At 34.7% G+C, this 23,534-nt stretch overlaps 1 protein-coding gene across 1 annotated transcript; it reads left to right on the top strand.

Annotated features, from left to right (window-relative positions):
* Positions 1-1,125: 1,125 nt before the first annotated feature.
* On the top strand, positions 1,126-21,904 carry LOC145685852 (TNF receptor-associated factor 4-like; the record flags this gene model as incomplete). The annotated part of the gene is given in 2 exon segments (XM_081758481.1): positions 1,126-1,178; positions 16,789-21,904. A coding segment is annotated over 1 exon segment (1,452 nt). The 3' UTR covers positions 18,455-21,904.
* Positions 21,905-23,534: the final 1,630 nt, after the last annotated feature.

Here is a 23,534-nt window from a genome sequence, read left to right as displayed (position 1 = left end):
ATTCGTATAGCCGATTCCCGAGCGCACACTTGAGGAAACGTCAAACAGCTGAAATTCACCAATAATTCTGCCAAATTTTGAAGAGATAGTAAATGAGTATTTAAAAAAAAGCATTTAGAAATTACTAATAATAACATTGTACAACAATAACCACTGTAACAATTATTCTAAAACGGTAACAATAACACGAATAATAACAACGAAAATATAACGCAACAAAAAGTAATTAACAAAACGGAACTTGGCGCCGATCCGACAACACTGTACTCTCGGGAGATGTTTTCCGTGTAGTGCGAGAGACGATACTGACAAAATTTGATGGGAGGGGGTTAACGACTGGAACACACCCTCGTGTTCTATTGGGTGGTAAAAGCGATAGATCTAGGTCAAGCTTCATGACTCGGCGTGAATACTATAGACCCAAGAGCCAAACCATAGGATTACATAGGTTACCATGCCTCTACGCTACCTCAGAACAGGAAAAGAAAAATCCAAATACTATGTAGCTTTCGATGATAATGAGCATAACTTCAGTTTTGATAATTAAGAAAAGAGTGTTTTTTTTTTTGTTTGTTTGTTTGTTTTTTTTTTTTTTTTTTTTTTTGTTATTGCCATGCTGCAACTAATATTATTCATTTTAAAATAATTTTAATAATGTTCTTCTACTTTTCTTTTCTCGTCCATAATTTCAAAGCAAAACACTAAATATGTATTCATAAGTAAAAAAGGGGAAAAAATATATGTTTAAGAATAAAAGCGCCTTGATGTTGCTGTACTGCCCTCCTGATGATAGAATGGTTTATACTTTTCTTGCGTATGGTTTTCGCAGTTAGTGAGTCTGGCAATGCTGCTTGCTATGTACTTGGAAGATAGAGAAAAGTTCGTTGTAGTTCTCGAAGCATTTAGATGATAACATATTTTGTGAATGACACGTGATAATTAAGTGATATCTGGCAGTGTGTGATAAGATTTGCAAAGATCAGGAGAGTAAATATAATTATCGTTATAATAATAATTATGAACACTTTTGAGATTAAACGGCAAGTATTCTTGTCCTGTTGTTACAAAGCGTTGACTTCCGAAGTCATGTAGGTCCTATTCTTGTCGTGGAGGTTCCCAGATCAGTTCCCGGAGTTCTACACGCAGTTGAGGAAAGAAAACCATATAGCAGCATAAAGGTATGCAGTCCCTTCTGTTTACTTCTCAGGAAAAGTTACCATCTTTGTGCAGAAAGATTAGCTACTGGATAGTTTCAAATTAAATGCAGTGTCAAGTTTATTTTCCCTAAAAAGACATGGAGATAAAAAGAAATTGCAAACGAAAAGTGATCCAAATTAGCAGTTCCAAGGTGTTATCTCTATATAACGAAAACAGTAATAGGTGCGAGAATAGTTTCGTTTTGCCTACAATTCAGAGTCTGATGACGACATACTCTGAAAAGAAGTCGTTCAAATTTACTTACTTCCGGTTTCAATATCGATTTCAACGTTTATCGCCATAGAACGTAACAGTACCAGCGATAAGTGATTTGTTTGCAAACTATTCAGCGTTTCAAGAAAATATATTGTGACTATCCAAAACATTCTGTCTAAACCAAAAATGGTTCAAACTTTTTATTCCAGTTTCAATAGTGATTTCCATAGAGGCAAAACAGTAAACGTTTTCAATATGCGGTTTTAGACAGTCGATTCACGGTTCCACAAATAGGTTGCATTCCCTCTGGTTAACACTTTATTCCAGTCTAAGTGGTTCATATTAGCCATTTTTGGTTCAACGTTTATCTATATAGAACGAGAGCTGTAATAGCAACAAGGGTTTTAATATTTTTCGCCTGCGATTCAGCAGCTCAATACAACATATCACGACTGTAGACAACACTCTACTAAAACCAGAAGTGCTTTAAATTTACTGTTATTTTAGGTTTTAATGTGATTTTCGTAGATCAAAAACGGTAAATGCTATCAAGATGCCCTTTTCTACAATCGATTGAGCGTTTGAAGAATGTGTTCTGTTTCCTCCGTTGAAGCTATATTCAAACTAAAAGTAGGTAAAATTGCGATTTCCGGTTTCAACGTTTATCGTCACAGAAGGAACATAGTAATAGCGAGGAGCGTTTGTTTTTTCAAACAACTTAGCGTCCGAAGACATTATGATTATTTATAGCACTACTAAACTGGAAGTGGTTTATATTTACTATTACTTCCGGTTTCAATGCTGATTTCTATAGAACAAATACATTAAGAGATGTCAAGATGTAGTTTTTTGCAATTGATTCAGCTTGCCAAGAATAGGTTCAAATCTTTTCCATTAATCTTTTTTTAAACCCTTTCGGGCCCAGGTCATTTTTGGCTTTTTCCTACATTTTCAGTTAGTGACTTCTTCCTGAAAAACTGTTTACCCGATTGATATGGTTATGGCCTTGCTTTTTAGAACAGGAATATGGCTACCTTTGGTGTAAGTTACCTTGCAGTGTTGGCAACGGGAGGGAAATTATTGAGAGCAATATAGGGGTGAGAATTTACAAAAAAAAAAAAAAAAAAAAAAAAAGAAAGAAACAGAAAAAACACTAACCTAATTTAAAGATTTTTTGTAGCTGGCATCACTTTTGTCACATGGGTCCAAGTCACCTAAAAATTCTTAGGTGTGTTGAGAAGGCACAATGAAAACCTGAAGACGCTGACTGTCATACAAAGAGAGAAAAAATATTCTCTCCGTACACACGAAATTTTTACACTTTTTCCGCCTCAGAAGCAAATATCAACAGTTGTGCAGGTGCTGCAGCTTCCCTATTTGTCCTATTGAAGCTTTGTGTGGTACATTGAGGTAGCCAAAGACGAGACCCTTGAGATACTGGTACGTTTCTTCCAATGTGGAAAACGAGAGGAAAATTACACAAGGAAATGTGGGATATTTTCCAAACTTTCCACCTATAATCAGGAATAAAAATTTTCTGTGACTGGAAACACTGTTACCGGACAACCGCAAACTATCTTTAGAAAAACCTATCTTACACCATTAATAAATCCTAGAAGTATCATGACTATATCTAATAAACTAAGCATGTCCTTACAAAAATATCTCATTCTACCTAAAGAAAAATCACAATTATCTTTCCGCTTAGAGAACAAGGTCTACTGCAAACCTCTACTGTACTAACCCTAATTATCCTATTGAAACTGTCTATGGTGCATTGTGTAGGGCAAAGACGAAACTTTCAGATACTGGTACGTTTGTCCGGATGTAGCCAATATGACGGATATGTAGTCAACAAGAGAGAAAAATGGGATTTTTCCAAATTTTCCCTAAAATAAGGAATTAAAATATGGCTGGAAACACTGCTACCAGACAGGCACAAACTATCTTAAAATAAACTTTGGTATACTTAATACTTACCCAATAGATGAAAAATTTAAGAAAAGAAAATAAAACCCAATAATTTAAAAACATAAAATATCTGAAGAATATTTTCTTTTGAATTGGTGCTTCTGATTTGTAAGAATATCTAGTGTTTTTGATAAAACGTCTAGTGCTTTGTGAAGCAGAAACAGCCACAAACAACAAAGATGAAAGAAACATTTTAAATGGTATTGTATGTATTACCTATCTGACGAGTTGTTGCGCTTGTTTCGTAGAGTCGCTTTTTGTGTTTATTCGTTAATGAAGGAGTTGTCGAGAGGAAAAGATTGGTTTTCTGTTTTAATTTACATGGTGGCCAGAAGACTAACGAACACTAACAGTCATTACCCATAGTCCATTTCTTGATTTGTTGTGTTATACGTATTATTGCTAAAGTAATTTTTGTGATTTGAAGTGGAAAATGGAAACGAAAAGAAAAAATCTCGACGCGAAGTAACGCATTCGAATACTAGGAGTACTCTATATAACTTTATACAAAAGAAAGGAAAATGCACACTGATATTGCAGTTAGTAAAACAAGAAAAACAACTGCCTGTTCAATAGATAGAAGTGTAAGGACTGTTATAAATATTGATACGTTTTTTCCAATCATGCTATTCAAACTAGATTATACGCTTAAAACCACACTAGACCAGTGGCGTAGGGAAGGAGCTGACACACTGTTGGTTAACCCCTCTTAGCGATATCAAAAATTGATTCTGGTAATATGCAATGTATTCCATTTGTGATCCCCGATAATACGACTTTCTTATAATATATCATAAGTATTGTGCAGCCATGTTAAAAACGGAACCTACTTTCCAGAAGTTTCCTTGAACCCTACATCAGGTTTTAACAAATTAGTTATGTAGGCCTACTGAATGATTCTTTTAGAGAAATATGCTCTTTCTCGCCAGCATTAGCATCACAATGTACAGTGCGGGTGCGAGTTAGAGCATCAAAAAATAAACAACTTGTTTTACTTTTTAAATGCAATGGTGTGCTTAGTAGAATTGTTAGTGCTCATGACTTCATAGTGCGTGGTCCTGGTTCTACTCCCAATTGAACCACTACCATTTTATGGTGTTGGCTCAACATCATAAAGGACCGCGGTAGGTCAGTATAGTAGAGCATTTCCCTCTGATGCTTAATCCCTGGCTTAATCTCTGGTTTAATCCCAGCTAGCGCCAAGTAGGCCTTGTGCTCGACAACCACCATTTCGAAGGTTTTCTCATGCTCTTCCGTTTCCTTCCACTTTTTCGATCATTACCATCATCTCCCTTAGCCTGAAAAGTATAAGGGTGGGTCGTAAAATAATATATATATATATATATATATATATATATATATATATAGATAGATAGATAGATAGATAGATAGATAGATATAGATGTAGATATAGATATGTGTGTGTGTGTGTAATTATTTACTTAATTTTTTAAGTTAATTAATTGTTAGTTTTAATTATTTTAGATCGTCATTTTGTGTAATTAGCAACAATACAAAGCATCTATATAGAAATTTTCAAATAAGTATAATTGAAAGGGATTTGCTGCTGCCAGGAGCCAATCAGAAGAAAGATCTCTCAGCTGTTGAATGTATATACGATTTTACAGTTATCCTGTATCACATAGTGTCTGATGGAGCCAAAGAATAGTTGGTGAAACTGTAACAAGTGTTGAATTTTAATGAAAATATAGTTTTGCTCAGCAAATAATTAGTTTGTATTTAAAATAAAATCATTTTTTCATATCATGAGGCAATTCGGGGATTACGTGAATTAAGAAGTAAGGAACTCATATCCAGAAAATCTGAAATAATGACACCTGAGAGCTGTTGCACTAACAAGACATCACCACGTTGAACGTGTTACATCTGGGAAATCATAATTGTTCATGGAGTGTAGCGGCAGCTAATTAGGTATTTATTTATGTCTGTTAACTAATTTCATCAGTAGTTATATCAAGCCATATTACTCTAAAGAAAACTTTGAGACTTGTTTGTTATTTGTCTCTACTGCAATTTGTCTCACCTCTGGTACTTCACGTAGTAAATAAAATATTTAAAGTGGGGTTTAAAGAGAACATGGAAGCCCATTTTACCATGCGACGAGGGTTTTAGCCGGTGACACATGGTCAGTGCATCCGTTGATATATAAAGGGTGTTAACGAAGTAGACCGACAAACTGAAACAAGTGATTCCTCACATCCAAAAAGGGAAAAGGAAAAATGATCATATAGACTTGTGGTCAGAAATGTATAATTTCAGAGCTAGGGCTGTCCAAAATCGTGGGAAAATTATCTCTGGGGGATGAATATCTCCGAAACTATTAGCCATTGGTCTGAGGCGGCATGTTATTATCTTAGACTTCCACTGTGCTCTTTTCTAAATATGCATGATTCTAAATCATTCACTGGCGGTGCAAGAGATTCCTAACCGGAAGTGGGGAGTCCCGAATATTCCATTAGGAAAGATATTTCCGATCCATAACAGATAGAACGACTCCCAACAAGTAACAAAAAGTCGATAAACTATTGATATTTGGAACACAATCAAGATGGCGAAGGATTTGTGGTGTGTGTATGGTTGCATAACTACAACATTGACTACATGAGTGGATAAAATGAAATTAAATAAAATCGTTACATCTGCAGATTCATAACCTCCTATCGTGATCTGTGTGCTAAAGGAGATAAACATTAATTATTCTTACTTATATTCGTACACAGTTCAACTATGTGATCAGATGACGGGAAGTCTTTACTTTAGGCAAGGCAGTGACAATAACCAATTCATCTGAACCGGTTTCCGTAGTTACAGTTATAGTTCCCAAGAAAGAAAGACAGAAAACAACGTGCTCTGCGGGGCTGTAACCCGCCTTGACTCGCTAACGTTCGCTCTCCAATACTATGTACTGACATAATATCACTGCCTGGCCCAAAGTAAAGAGTTACCCAGATTGACAACAACGGACAATGTTCTGATATAAGCATGCCTACTTTGGCTTCAGTTGCACGCGAACATTATGATGATGATGTATGTATAGGTTTCAACCCTAATGTCTTTTGTCTTCTATTAATAAAAGAATTTGAAGCCTTCTTGTGTTTTCACGTGTGTTTTTAGAGCATATAGTTTCGTCCTTAACTCTCATTTACAATACATATAATGCGCCTTACCGACATCATTAGAAACAACCTCCAACCAAACACATTAGAAACAATGTACAACGAACCACAACATTCACCAGTTGATTCCCACTCTTGTCTATAATGTTGGGCATACTTCGAAGACATTTTCGGAACATTCTATAGTGGAATTCACGAAACCAAATCCACCACCCATACACTACCAAAAGTTCAGACTGATCACTCGTTAATATAACATTTTCGTATTTTGTGTCAAATTATTATTTCCCAGAAGTTGGAGAAGGAAGGTGTTCTGCAGAAGAAACACTCTGTCAAGCTTGTAACTTCAAACTCCTAAATTAAATTGGTGATGACACATTGAGAAGATGTGAAGCAGTGTTTCTCTCCTCAGAGGGTGGGCAGATAGAAAAATATATGAAAGTCAGAACAAGATGAGTAAAATGACATTTTCGAATTGTGTTCATGTCGAGTGTTGAGAAACCAAGTTTGACATAGATACACACACATTTCCTTCTTTCTCTTAATACTAAAAAAATCCTATAACAAGGATATGGGGGAGCTCATTAGTACTAGATTGCTCACTACTAGTGCGTATGCTTCCTTCTTATGTCTTACTTATTTGTCTGTAAACCAGATAAATATTCATTAAAGCAGATAATATACAAAATCAATCCTTCAAGTAATGTTCAAAAATGCTACTTTAAACAATATAAGGAATACATGCACATTTATACTTGATTTATTTAACAAACTTCCAGCTACAGCATACGCCACTGATTTACACTAACGAAGTTGCCGACGGCGGGGTGTCAAGCCACTGGGGTTATTAATTGAACTATCCCACTGTAAGTCACTTACTGAAGGGTCTGTCAGCGACGCGTATAAACATTATACCTGCTAAAAGTATTTTGAGCAAAAGCATAACAAATATACTTAAGAATTATGTGCGTGAAATTAATTAGGATTATGTTAAGATGACATTGCTATACGTACGATTGTTTTCGTCTGAGAAGAGAGCCATGTATCGTCTCTTATAAAAATATATTATTTCTCTAAGACCTACCAACAATCTGGTATAGCTAATGTTATTATAACAATAAGCAGTTAGGAGAGAAAGGACAACTTACTGGCCAGGGGAGTGTGTTGCCATCCTCGATGAACCTATTCAAGATCTTGGTAGTCGATTCAACTCGAATTTTTAAATCATAACTTGTTGTTAAAAGTGAGTCCTTTTTTTATATGATTGTGGCAAGACACTTTCCCTTTCACCAGAAGTTGTTTACAATGATTTGTCCGTCTGATGAAATACCTTGTTTTCTAAAGAGTGTTGCTATTTTTATATTTAAATGAGTTTTTTAAAAAAAGTTTTAGTTATACTTAATATCATTATCAAATTTATATTAAACAACACAATTAGGTAAAATAGTTAGAATATTGCTTGATCTTAATTATTTAAAGGAATCGCCTGACAGGTAAACTTAGAATTCGTGAGGTATCTCAAAGTCGATACCAATTTCATAAGGTGGAGAGATGCTCTGTTCCGTTCGAATAACTGCCAACCAACAATTAACTAGAACAAAAAGTTAATGAGAATTCAAAATAGCATTAATGTGTAGGTGACACACAAATATATACCAGTTGAAGTGCTGTCAGCGCCAGGTAACTATTCCACCGTTGCCGACCAATTGAAGCGGTGGGAAGGAAACAATTTGAACACGGAAGCCAAAAGGAACAATAAAGTCTATCGCCGAGAAGTAATTATTTGTAGTGGGATGACAGCCTTGCTCAATATTGTATGCAGAAGCAATTTGCAAACAAAAAAATTAATTAGGCAAGATTAATTACAATGGAAATGAATTTGATTTAATAACGTGATTACTCACAGCATAAAATTATAATTGAAAAGAGACTGTCAGGCTCTGACTATTCTTAGTCAACAATAGCAACACGTAATTAACTAACATCATAAAATAAGTTTGTTTAGTAATAAGTTTTGAGTCAATCAAAACAAATGAACGGACGATATATTTGACGCCAGCAACCAAGTTTGGAGGGATCACCTTAATAACAAAATTAAACATTTAATACAGACACTAGGCACATAAAATAGCGCTTGATCTCGTAATTAAATGCGCAAAAGAGACACAACAAAATCAGAACAATGAATATATCATTTACTCACCCTACAGCTGAAAAAGGGTGTGGTGATAACAATGTTTGGTGGAATCTCGAGCGTTGCCACGTATAACGCTATGGATAGACATAAACTTTTAAATCAACCCTCGTATTTCCCAACGCCATTCTTAGAAGCAAAACGCAACGAGCTAACATTTGAAGGAGAACGAAGCTCAGGAATTTTGTTACCCAAAAGGTGCCTCACTTTTCCAGACAGTTCTACTTCCTCCCGTCAGACCAAATTAGGTGAGGAATTTTGCTACTTTCGTGCTGAACGCCCACGCAGAATAGACTCATGTTATGACGACAGATCCTACGTGAAAATTCAGCATTTGTACATAACCATTGATTTCATATTTTATTGGGATGATCAGTGTCTTCAATATGATTTTAATTAACTTGTGGATTATTCATTATGCATTATTAGTAAAACAATGAAGCAAAAACTTAATGTTCTAAGTGGACTATATTTCAGTTTGGTAGTGTATTCTTACGCTGCTCAACTGGCAACTATGTGACGCTTCAAGAGGGGCGTCAGAGTTTGTTTATATCCTTCTTGTGAGCTCGGCGTATAAAGCATACGCTCTAAACAAAAACCATCGAAGTGCATAGGATTCTATTGTTGAGCTATTAAATAGAATCCCAAAATGGTTTCTAGCATCGTAATGTTGAAATGGAACTAAAGAAATCGTAATAATTTCTTACATCAGTAAATGATGTAAACAGCAAGGAAATGTGACTGAAATAATGCGATATTCATTACAAATTATAGATTGAACCGTATCGTTCTACGCATCCTAATGGAAGTGAAATGTCTGGAGTGAACCTTTATCTTCGTTCGAATCACAGCATCCGCCGATCGCGAATATCATGCGCGTCAACGATGTCGTTTCGTAAAATAAATGGGCCAGTGTGATTAAAAGTGAAAATTTACATAATAATTCAAAGGTGTTTTGTGTTGATGCTTATTTGTAAATGTTTTATTTTTATGGAAGTTAAATTAAAAAATACAAGTGTGTAGCAAAATATTTCCTTTTTTTTTAATATTCGTTGAAAGTGATGTTTAATAGCATGAAAGTGTGTGATTTTACATTTTTTTCTTTCTTAGTGAATGAAGGATAGTAAGTCCTAAATATGTGTGTAGCTTAAAGTAGGACGTCACGAGGTAAGGTATCTTCGAGGCAGTGAAGTGCAAATGTTTACTTACGTCCTCCACTACTCGTCTGGTGTTAACTATGCATATCCGTTCCGCCTTGTATTCTTTTACAGGTATTAAGGAGTCTACATTTAAATTGACGCAACAGTGACGGTGGGTACACGGCATATGCCTCTGGTATTTATAACACCCGGATCCTAAGACAGTGGGAGTGGAGTTATTTGTTTTGTTACCAGTTCCTTACTGGATCCCATTAGTTTGTTTGCAATTGAATGATACTATAAAGAAGATTTCTAAAAAGATCCAAGGTTCGGATCCTGATAATGTCATAGGTGGTCCCATGAATTGGAACAGGTAAATTTTGAATCTCAAAATCCCATCATAAAAATGGCATCCCGAACAGATATGGATGGGAATCGAACCCCGTCGGGTCATACATGTCGTCTCGAAGATGACGGTGACGGTGAGCATGACAATACTAATTGTCTAGAAGAAAGTCATCGTTCCGAAAGGCGAAGCGAAGCCCAAAAGATCCGAACGGTTGATCTTCCAGTGGCATAGCCGATTTCCTTCAGAAAGGTCGAAGTCATTGCCCCAACAGGAATCCCACGGACTAAGGCCGAGATGGAATTGGACTCATGGGACACAAGGTGATATTAATCCTTGCAGCTTTCCAGACACAGAGTCACTTTAGCACGGTAACTGTCCAACACATGTGAATGAGAATTAAATTCACAAGAAAATCGATTATGGTAAGGTAGTTTTCATAAGTGAGCGACGACAGACGGTACGCTGATATTCGAAGGTAAATTAAGAGAAAGAATTGCTTAGTGAATGAGGTAATATGGTTTGTAGGCGTTGAACAACTGGAACGCCATGTTAGATAAAGAATGAGTTTTTATTGCTGGTTGCCAAGATACAACACAGAAGAATTTTTGAAATATTTCAGTTCATACAATTGACTCAGAAACTAAAGTCTGAATTCTTAAAGGCATGAAAGTTTCTAGCAGTGGCGTATGTGCTTGTCCTGTATAGTTAAGAATGCAGTGTGATATACAAAGAGAGTAAGAGAAGTCAAGTTAATGTATCGGAAGTTAACTGCCAGAATGTTTGTTTCGAGGCGTTTGAAGTAAGATTTCAGCAAACAATAAAGTTGTTAATAATTGTCACACACACTGAATATCGGCTAGTACACTAATGGAGAACGAAGATGAGAGGAGTTCTCTCACTGAGGCGGTGTAGTAACACACTGAGAAACTAAGTAATAATTTGTTTGTCTCAATGACTAATAACAAAAGTTAAAGTCGCAGAAAAAACGTAGAAGTTTGGAAGGCGTGGGACAGAGTCCTCGCCTAAAGTGTGGCCTGAGCCCCTAAAGTTTTACAAGCACGAAGTTCGTGCCTTGCAAAGTGCAGATGGAATCCCCACAAAACGAGCTTGCATAGCTGTTTTGTCTTGAGGAAGGATTTCCACACGGCCCTAATCACAGGCGTGGAGTAAGAAGTATCCTTCTCTGATATTAGACATTCGCATACAAAGAGGATATTCGTCTATTTCGGATTGGGTGTGAAAGGTAATTCGGATTTCCGCACATAGGTCGAAGATTAACTGATCTAAGCTTTCGGCATCCTCTATAATAAAATATTCAAATTAAAGTTTAATAGGTAAAGTGACATCTGCTATAAAATCGAGTTTTGGCCGGAAATTACAAATTATAAGGTGACACACATAGCTGTATACATGAATCAAACCAATAAATACAGTGTCTAAAATAGACCAGTATATGAGGTTCAAGTGTCACGAGTGGCAACAAAACATTAATTATGCATCTACGACACGTTACTAGAACACTCGTATTAAAACAGAAAAAAAGTAGCATTCAGAAAATACACGGAGCACATTTTGATAATCACAGAGCTGGAATATATTGAACACGTCCACAGTGAATCATAGGTCAAAAGGTTAGAGTTTAATTTTCTTTCCCTCGATTGCATGAACATGGGGAAAGAAAAAGATGAGATGAGATGACTCTCACGCAATGTTACAGAATACATAGCTTGGGATTTTAGTTTTCACTAAGTTGTACCAAATGAATTAATGCAAAATAATGAAATAAACACAAGTAGAGTAAAACTATCTGAATTAACTATGTAGTAATAAATGATAATAAACTCTAATTATGCCATTTAAACCATGAAAAAGCAAAAAGTAACCTCGGAGAAAATGAAACTATTCAAACCACTATACTATAACCAATAGTAATCAACATCATCTTCAACAATAGTGAGAAATTAAGTCGCCCAAAACCTGTATTAAAAGTACGGTATTCACCTTGAAACAAATTCTCAGTCATGAACGCCAGCTCATGGATTTGATCCTCATACGTAACAACTGCCAATAAGCGCGCTACCCACAGGCCTATCCCCGTTGTAAACAAAACTATTTTTCATGTAGCCAGTGATACTATTAACCATAATCCTCTTATCTTAAATTTTCTGTTCTGTATCAATTAATTTCATTTTTCTGATTTGAAATGTTGTAAAGATAAAATAGAAAATACTTACGTAAGTTTTAAAACTTAGTAATATTGCATTAGATTAAATTTGAGTTATTTTATATTTTATTTTATTTAGCTTATAATCTTTCTACTTTCCTTGTATTTTCCTTTGTATATAGTATCCTATTGCAATTTTTATCTATTAGATTTACCTTATAGCATTTTGAGTATGTTAATGCACTTACTGTGATTATTTCTTTCACACGATAATTGATAAATATTTTACTGTAATATCAAATGGTTTCATTATAATACTTGAAAATAAGACTTCGAAGTATTAAAAGTAGAGAAAATAGTTTATTATACGTATCTCTTCCTAAGTTTTTACGCTGTTGGTCATTTTCCTGGAATCTAGGCGTGATTATATGTATTAGGGATGGCCAGATCCGGATCTAGCCGGAACATGGATCTGGATCCGGATCTCGGATCTTTATCAACATCTCGGATCTGCATCCGGATCTCAGATTTCGGATCTGGGTCCCGATCTCGGATCTGGATCCGGATCTTGAATCTGAATTCGAAATTCTAATCTTGGATCTGGATCCGAAATTCGTATCTGGATCCGAAATCCGGATCTCGGATCTTGATTCTTACTCAAACCCACATCCCACCGACATTGTGATAAACTTGAATATGGAAAATTCGCTGAAAGTAATTTTACGAAGTCCTGACAGTGAAGAAGAAAACAGAAAATTAAGACGAATATTGAGAAGACTATTTGTCTACTTCATCTTTAATGCTTGCCTTCTTTAAAAAAATCTGATTTGATCCGGATGAGAGTTCGAATGTCGAATCTAGGTCAGCCCGGTTCCAGGACCGAGATACACATCTGGGATTTGGAACATCTGAAACCAAAATACATTTGAAACCGGAATACAAAACTTGAATATTTAAAATTCCTCAAGAGACGTATTTCATTGACAATTAAGAAAACATAAACAGTTAAGACAAGTATTGACTAGTTTTTACTTATGTTCAGTGGCGTATTTACGATTTTGTTTCGGGGGGGCTTTGCCTGAAATTTTAAAATTCTTCAAGATTTTTCATATACTTTACTATAGTAAGTAATATTTCGGGGTAGGGGGCTTAAGCCCAGAAGCCCCCCCTAAATACGTCACTGCGTATATTTATTTTGCTCAGTCTGCTCAAACTATCAAAAGTACACCTTACAATTAGATTTAATAATTATTTAGTAAATCACAATATGAGCACCGAGAATATAGCATCATTTTGGTGCCCTTATCTAGATTTGAAATTTCGGATTCATACATAGAATCAGGCTGAATGGTAAATATTTGAGATCTGGAAACCGAAACATGTGCTAGTACCAAGATCGTAGCCGTTTGTACCTAGGTAATGCGAGCGGAAGGCACTTGCACTAATTCCACGTGTACTTTGGGGAACAAGAGAAACTAAAAAAAAGATAAATATTCTTTTCAGAGGGTAAGTCGCGCTTTAACATGACTTTTCATGAGTGTTTTTTTTCAAATACTAAAACTGTAATGGCGACTTGTTTGAAATAAAGGCCTTTTCATTTTTAACAATAAAGTTAGGTACTTTCACATTGGGGAAAAATTTAGCAAGGCACATTCCACCGATTAGGGTGCTGATTCTTATGGAAGCTTTCACTTGAACGGGAAGATTTCCTGATTGCCACAATTCACCTTGCTGAAAGACGTGGTTTATCAGGAGGTCGGCCAAGATTCTTTTGGACTTAGCCTGTAGACTGGTCTCAATTATTCCCATATAACAAGACTAACCATATATATAGTTGGTTCGAAATAAGTTAAAACATCACTAATTGACCTTAAAGGGATAATCCCGATTTAAATATTCGTAAATCAGAAGAGATGTGAAAGTTAAGCGTTAAAATAAATTCAATAATTCAGAAATGAAGAGATTTATATGCAACCTAAAGATAGCAATAAAACTCCTTATGCAACATTTTCAAAGCTAAGATTAACAGTTATCTTCTTTGAAGAGGGTTTACGGCAGCATAGTGAATTATAAATCCAATTATTATAAGTAGTACCTCTGACAGCTCCGCATTTCACATCACAAGCGCCCTTCATCCAGAGAAGTGGGCAATTCACTTACCCATAATGACTTTTCAACCGTTTCAGTAACATTATCAATATCTCACTTTGGGTTTGGGGATCATGCTTCAGTAAACCGTGACTATCACCATCAACAGCTAATAGAGAATCAGAACTTATTTCTGTACTAGATAATATGGGTAACAATAGCTTTTCGTCTGTAGAAGACGGAGAGTGTATGGTATTATCGCAGGAAATATTTGATACATAAGATTTAGATTGTCAGTATTTAGGAGCAACTTTTAAAATAATCAGTTACCTTAAATGTGCTACCGCTTAGCCGAGAATACCCAACAGCCATAGTCGGGTGGTCTGTAGCATTAGGCTATGAATCGTTTGCTGTGAATGTCTTGGACTCGAATCCCGCTTCGGGCATAAGTGCTTTAACTGTCCTCGTTTACTTCTATGTCTGTGTGGTGTCGTAATCGTTACAGTGTAATCCGTGCAAAGCGTTCAGCAGGTTGAATAATTTGATAAAAAGCTGCTACCTTTTCATATATATAATAGTGGTTAGGGCGTGCCTTCGGTGCCCGTGGTCATGGGTTCAATTTCCGGAGAGGCACTCAACAATTTCATGCTGAGCCAGCCGTATCAAAATATTTTCGCTTATTAAAATCAAATCACGAGGAAAAATTAAATTATTTCGACAATTGTCATGTTTCTTGTTTCGTCTCAAATTTGAAAATATACTTCTCGTCTCGATTTCGAGACGAGATTAGAGATATGAGAAATTTCGCGACCTATAGGGATCACTACACAACCATTGAGAAAGTCTTATCTTTTATATTGCTATTGAGGAGGGCATAAAAGAAGAATTTAGGGATGTAGCATCATTAATCTTAGGGGCAGAGGCTTGGGCACTCTTGAGGTAATCATCCGTTTTTATTAAACATCCACTTTAACTTGCACGACATTATTATGAACCCTGAACTAAATTTTCCATTTCGTAGCCTGGAAAGATTTCTCAATTCTGAAATCATTCTCAACATTTTTTAAAGTTTTGCATAGTAGAAATAATTGTGAAGTTACGTTCTCTGCACTTTATTTTTTATTATTATATTTCCCATCCATCGTTTCTATAGACTATCAGATACAGAAAGATATTTAGTATTAACAATGTGATAATCCTCCTTTTAACATGTGATTGTTTTCCATTCGCTCCTCTGAAGTAAACTAAAATTTGCTTACATTTGATAACTTTGCCGAATCCACTTTCCCTAGAAACTTGCTTAGAGAACGTACAGTTGTATTCGAAAACTTCTTGACGACCCATCTCTGAAAAGCTTTGTATTCTTGCGCACAGAGGGAATTAAATCAAACAAACCTGGATACACTTTGATCAATTTGAGATCTATAATTAGAGTAAAAGTATTAGAATTTTCTACATATAGTTATCTGAATATGCCCATCTCAAAAGACGTGAGTAGGTTAAATGTTTTAAACAAGACTCTATGGTAATATTATATATGTGTGTGTTCATGACAAAGTTATAAATGTATCAAGAATTTTGCTATACTTTCCTACCATTTGTTAACGTAAGGAAAGACTGTAAAAAATGAAAAATGTCAAGATATTTTAACCATACACCACACAAAATGGGTCAAAGCATCTAAATGCGTCGTAGGAAGTAAATTACATAGCGTATATTTATACTTATGCAGAGTAACGTATCACTACAGTAATAAATGCTTTCTACGTAATATCTACTGTACAATACATTCTTTTTTAAAAGTGCATTCTTTCTTTACATCTTAAAGTGCATCAATACATTCTTTCTTTACATTCCCCTCATTTCCGTCGGTTTGAAAATTTTACATAAGGCAGTGTCCCTGTATTACATTTTTTTATACTACCAACAATTTTAAACTGAAAGTTGTTCAATTGCACTATTCTATGTTTTGTTTCAACTGTTAGAAACATGCCACGAAAGTGTATTATTAATGCTTAATATTTTTAGGAGATCATAAGGAGAAAAGTGAAATTCTACGCCTTTGTTAGGAAAAGAACTCAGGACAAACGCTCTAACTTAAGTTGTAGATCGTGTTCTCAGATCATTCCCACTGAAGAAACACACACCCACTTTAATCGGAAGTAATTGTACGAATAATTGTAGAACTAAACTTGGGAGTCTAATAAAAAGATGAATGACAAATTTAAGTGTGTATGCACATTTTTATGTTTCTGCTATCGTAATCTTTAAAACAAGAATTATTATTTGAATCAACAAGCAATATGGTTGATATTTTTTTCTTTTTCTTGTAGGTGGGAAATGATATATCAGAGAATTTGGTAGTCCAACTATTGCATATACTACACATCCTGACTTGCAAGTTTTCGTTTTAAAATGCTACAAACAACCACTAAAATGTTCCTGTAGTCTTTCATTTTGAACGCAACAACGTGACAAATTTGCAGGGAAATGAAATGAAATTAAAACCTGTAATCGAACTTTATAAAATAAGGATCATTAGCGACAATGCCCACGTACAAGCTTTGTCACAATTGTGAAAAGTATATCGAAGGAGACTTGGAAAACCACCAATTATATTGTGTACGTGACGAAACTCATTCACAGCAAACTGATACGACTGTCAATACTGATAACAACTGCACTGGCGAGATGTTGAAATGTGAATTCTGTTCACAAGAATTTAACACTCAGCAACTACATAGTGATCATATTGAACAATGTAAAGCAGAAGTCATACAGTGTACAAAATGTTCTGTGAAAACACAACGTTTTGACATGTCTGAACATGAAAAGAAACATTCTCAAGAAGCTTACTCTAATTGTAATTATTGTGGAAAGAAAATGCCAGAAGCTGATTTAGAATTACACATCCAAATCTGTGAATTTGCTTTAATTCGATGTGAGAAATGTGCTGTAATGGTTCAAAGGTTATATAAGGAACATCATATGGAGAATATTTGCAGTAAGAGAATTGTGAAGTGTGACTATTGTGTTTGTGAAGTAGTGGCTGATATACTTCAAGACCATTTTAATGTGTGTGATTTAATTCCTATTTACTGCGAAAATAAATGTGGAAGAGAAATGCCGCGTAAAGATATGAAGAAACATTTGTTGGAGGAATGTCCTAAAAGACTGGTCATTTGTGAATATTGTAGTGAGGAAATGGAGGCCAAAAATTTGGAAGATCATCATTCGAAGTGCGTGAGATTCCCAGTAGATTGTCCAGAGAATTGTGGCGTAAGTGTTGAAAGAGGTAATATAGATACACATCTTGATGAAGAATGTGTGAAACTCTTTGCTAAATGTAGCTTTGAAAGTGTTGGTTGCAGTTACGAAGGGTTCCCCATAGCATTACGTAACCACATGCAAGAATTTAATATTCCCCATTCAGTGCTTACCAAGGAAATGGTGGAGCAACTTTCAAAACAACTTGAAACCAAAGATATTGCAATGTTGCTGTTAGAAGAGAAGCTCAAAGCAATGGAAATGAAATTGATTGAAATAACAACGAAGAGTAATTGCACGTTTTTGTGGAGAATTCCAAATATTTCTGAGAATTTACAATTACATAGAATAGATAATCCTTTATACAGTAATTACTTTTATGACTCTCAGTATGGGTATAAGTTAAAAGTAAAGATGTACTGTTGTGAAGATTGGCCTTCTACAAGTTATATTTTATACTTTTTTATTGTAATATGTTCCGGAGAATATGATTCTCTTTTGCAATGGCCTTTCAAGAAGAAAGTAATTTTTAAACTGATTAATTTAAAAGACAGAAAAAAGGATGTCATTCGTTCTGTTGTTGGTAATGACAGTAAATACTTCGGAAAACCTTTGAATGGTAAAGATAATGATATTATTGTCATCATCGAGAATATGAGTTGTCACAGACTAAATTATGAAGGCTATATTTCCGATAATGATGAAATATTTTTGAAAGTAAATGTAAACTAGAAAGCTTTGCAAGACAGTCTAAGAGTAGTAAAAGCATGATTTTATTTGGATTATGGAAAATGTAGGTTCAACACTTTTATGAATCTAAATAAATGCTAGACTCTTCAAGTACCTAGGTATTAGTAATTTTACATTTTAGATTGTCTGTCCACTATTTTATTTTACTTCTAGAATTAGTTAAACTTATTTTTCCTTAGAATATTATCATTATTTCATAGCCCAAAATTATTTGTATACTGTGTTGAAAATCCATTTTACAGTAACTTACCGTATATATGTTTTTAATTAAGAAATTCGTTAAGCACATAAATTGAAGGATTTCCTTTCTTTGTAATTTTAATCCTTACGTCGAAACTTTTGGTCCCATAGGCTTGAATTTCAAATGAACAAAAGCAAATGGGAGGGCTATAACTGCAGGAAGTCTATAATGTTCAGGAATACAAGATGATTTCGCTTAGTGTCAGTGAAATGTTGAACGAAATGTTTCACAAGGTTCATTTAGTCTAAAAGTGGGATAAAAGTGACACTACTTAAACACCGAAAAAGCGACACAACATAGTGCTGTATCTTGTATATATTTAATCCAATAGATAAGGAACAGTAAAAAATTGTAACAATTTTATTGGTCATGATATGAAGAGTAATATACACAATCAACACATAATATTTTTTAAATAGAAGTTTGGGTTCCTTTTGAAGTATATGCGTGCTAATGTCCTCTGCCCGCATGAATGCGCTTTTGGAGGTGTGGCAGTTTGTGCTGTTAAATCTGGTGTACTTCATGATAAATTAATGATTTCAATTCCTCAAGCTTTATTATTATTATTATTATTATTATTATTATTATTATTATTATTATTATTATTATTATTATTATTATTATTATTATTATTATTATTAAGAGGAAAAATCCTCGCATTGAGGAACAAACAAAGCAATTAGTACTAATATGTTAATCTGGAGGTGACGTGGTTAATTTAAAAAGCGACAATCTCCGCACAATCTAAGAATTGACGGCATCTATCCGTTGATAAATGCGCACGATTCCACGAAATTTAGTGCTAGTCCTTATGGATGATTTTCCACCCGAAATTCATTCAATATCCTTACAGACACTTGTAGGCGAAGAACACTTAAAAGACGTCATTTTGCAAAGAAACTGGTTCTTGTACACTGTATTAAATGCGATTGTAACGTTTAACGTCTTTGACAAACTTAAGTTTTCGCTATTCTTTAATAACGACATATACAACAAGGTGGCAGAAAAGACAACTTCTTCTATGAGGGAGAAAGATTATATTTGTAATACAAAAATGTTTATTTCCTGCTTTAGAAAGGTAAGAGAATCACAAAATACCGCACATGCTTCATATGGTTCTTATCATTTCTAATTCATTCTAAGTAACTATGATAACACTTATATATCTTTGGTAACAAATCTCTAGTGTGTTAAATTTCATCAAAAAATGTCAATGCATGTAGCAAATCATTCAAAATGTAATTTCTCTGAGAGCTGAATCACAAGGTATAAAATGGCATGAACGAGGATGTCAGCCTAATATATTACGGCAACGATCTATTCAGCTATGTATTTATTCAAGAAATAAGAAAAAAGAACCATGGTGTGGACCATCTTGTTGCCAGATAAAGTATTAAACATATTGGTACATACAGTCGCTTTCACAATTGAGTAATCTATTTAGATGGCGCTAATTCTAAGCAGAATTTTCCCGGAGGGGTTCTTGATACAATATTTTATTTTTAATTATTTGAGTTACATAGCGTACTCAGTTTCTCGTGGTGAAGCAGACTTTTGAGCCACGTGAGTACAATGATAGAATGCGAATACACTAGAAACCTTTTATTGATTTGATGGTCTAGCGTTCGATTCAAGAATTCTTGCATAATGCTTCTATTTAGGAAATTTATTTTTAAAATTCAAAAATTGATTATGGGACGTTCCATGTGAAATCAACCAATGAAATGTCAAAAACTGACCTGACGACCTTAGATTTTTGTAAAAAAAATTGGTACACAGCTTTATTACAGTGGGAAATGAAAAAAATTCAAAATATTACCACTCTCCTCCTGAAAGTGTTCCCTAAACGGTGCTCAAAAATTAAAAAAAGGCATTTTTTCAGTTACAGTGATTATTAAAAATTGTCATAAAATGGTTAATGTATGTATAAGAGAGATGAAACAAACATCATTGAGAAGCCCAAAGGTTTCTCTACAAGTCATAATATATTGAAAAAACCTGTACAATAAAAAATAACACTTCAAAAATTCAAATAAAAATTTGAGTTTTGAATTTTGTTCAAAAATGTCCTTGTGAATTGGTACAAAATTGTCCAGATTGTAGTCTGATATGTGTACTAAAACACCACTAAGTTGCATTTTGGGCACTCAATGCTATCCGATTCAAAATTCAACATAAACCAAACATTGCAAGATATTGACCATGTGAATATCTGCCGGGGCCGCGGTGGCTCAGTGGTAGAGCGTTCACCTCTGGTGCTAGGGGTCTCGGGTTCAAACCCTGCTCCCGCCAAGTGAATTTAGTGGTGGACAAACACCGTGTGCGTGGGTGTTCTCGGGGTTCTCCCGTTTCCTCCCACTTTCTTAATTCCACCATTTTCATTCATTACTCATCATCACCGTCTCCTTTAGCCTAACCGGCATAAGCGTGGGACGTAAAACTCAAAAATTTCATTTCATTTTTTTTTCATGTGAATATCTGAGTTCAGCTCGATAATCATTTGCCTGTAGCTATTTACCTGCAGCATCAAAGGAACTTATATTCAACTTCATTTGTTTCTTGGTGTGTTCATTCTTGCCATTAAGCATTTTATGACAATTTTTAATAATCACTGCAACTGAAAAAATGTCCCTTTTCGAAATTTTTCAAATTTTTCATCTCCCACTGTAATAAAGCTGGGCACCAATTTTTACAAAACTCTAAGATGGTCAAGTCTGATGACTTGTTGATTTGACATGGAATGTCCCTTATGTGAACAAGTGTATTAATAATTCTAATGTGTAATTACTGTTAATTAATAGTGTACTCACTGAATATAACTACTGTAGAAATTTCTCAATATTTTGTCAATAGTATTTTTGGATACGTGTTGCATTTTAGTGTATAGTCTTTGTTATATTTTGTGTTAACAGTTGTTTTACGCAGTTCATGACTAACTCTGTTCATTTCAAATCATTTGATATTTACCAGCTATTTTTCTCATTCGTTAAGTAATGGTTGTTTTACTAATAAGTCGTAACATTTTAAGACTCATTTAGTGAAAAGAATGATTCACTTATGCTTAGTTGTAACAGACGTTGGTGCCAATTTTAACGGTGATTGTTGAAAGCTAGTGTTTTGCTTAGAATAATAGTATACTGTAGTTGTAAGAAAGATGTTCATTTCCAGGCACACTTGAAAGAGAAATAAAAATAATAAAAAAAAAAATAAGTAAATCATTTGTTAAGAAAAGGTTGTTTGTTGCAAACAAAGAACCGTTGAGAATAGCAGGAATTTTACTTTTGTTCATTGTACACTATCTTCTCGGAAAAGTGACACGCATTATAACTTGCTTATCATAATAGCCATTAGTTTCGTTTCAGTCTACAGAAGAAACTGTCGAATAACATTTGTTTGCCTTTGAGATATGAAAGAAATGTGGAAATGGGGAAGAGTGCAAAACATTCTCTGAGTAAGATTCTATAAAAGCAATCTGAAACACACGGCGTATACCCATCTCTAAATTTTGGAAACTATCGTATAGCCACCTTGAAATTTAGGAAGTACGCAGGTATACGCTACATTCAGTCAATAGTATACTCACTTCATTGGAACAAACAACTGTTTTTCATGTACTTTATTTAAAACCAAAAAGTCTTTCTAAACAGCTGGTCGTCAGGCTGTTACCGTCAATGATGTCTAAATTCTTTTAAAATTTTTGCGTTTTCGGGACGTGGGAATCAAATCTCTTCTATAATGGAAAACAGCGCTCTGAACATGCAGTGGTTTTTCCTCAAGATGTCACATGCGTTGTCTCTACCTTCCAAATTCAAATTCAAAGTGTGTCGATTGGATACAATTTGAGCAAGGCAATATGGGATGGAAACAGTTTTAATTTCTAATCGAGGTTTCGAAAAAAAATGTGGTCTTTACTTTAAGAGTTAAGAGGAAATTAAATTAATATATTTGCGCCAAGAAATCGTTGGCGTCCACAAAAATAGCAAAACATATGACCTATCTTGGGTCTGGTTTGAAGCATTCATCGTCGTTCCCAATACCACCAAATACAACAGCGAACCTCGAATTAGTACAGCTCATTTGTAGCCGCAATTGAAATCAAAGAAAGGAGCGATTAATTTCCATTCCATATAAACTCAGCAGCTAGTACTAGTAGTGCCTTTTCTTCAACCTACTGAACAAAAAAGGGACGGGTTAAAAATAAACATTTTTCTTTGTTGTTTCATTTTCTTTCAGATAAAAAAGGAAATTGAAGAAAAATTGAAGAAAAATCCCACCCTTAGTTTTCAAGATATCAAGATTTAAATTTTCATATGGGTTGTGTGCACCTTTGAGTATTTCTCAATTTTTTTTTTTTTTTTTTTTGTTTTGTTTTTGAGATCCCTAGCTGAATCCAGGCCCGAGGGGTGCAAATATTCCGAGAGGGTGTTTTTTCAGAAAAAATCCGGTTTTCCCGAATTTTCGGATTCATGTGTATGATATGGACGTGGTGGTGGTACCATTGGAAAGGGCGCGTAATATTGAAAAAAAAAAATGACGTTTAGAACCATGATTCTAGGGCAAAAAGTAATGTTGTAGGAATTTTTAGTATATATGTATATTAGGGTGTATCGAAAAAAACTTTTTTTCGAAATCTGGTTACGGCTAGTGCGGATTTTTGGCCAAATGGCATCAATAAAACGTATAAAAAATCTCAACTCGATCAGACAACTCCTTCTGCTGCCGAGTAGAGTCCAAATATTAGAAAAATCAACAAAAGATTCACTTTTCAACTGATTTTCCAAAAAATATCTTTTAAATATTTCCTATATTTTTTGGTCTTTT

This window comes from Thermobia domestica, chromosome 5, assembly GCF_964235325.1.
Source record: "Thermobia domestica chromosome 5, izTheDome1.hap1.1, whole genome shotgun sequence".
Lineage (NCBI taxonomy): Eukaryota > Metazoa > Arthropoda > Insecta > Zygentoma > Lepismatidae > Thermobia > Thermobia domestica.
The sequence above is the reverse complement of the archived record's forward strand: the minus strand, read 5'-3'. Positions and strand labels throughout refer to the sequence as shown.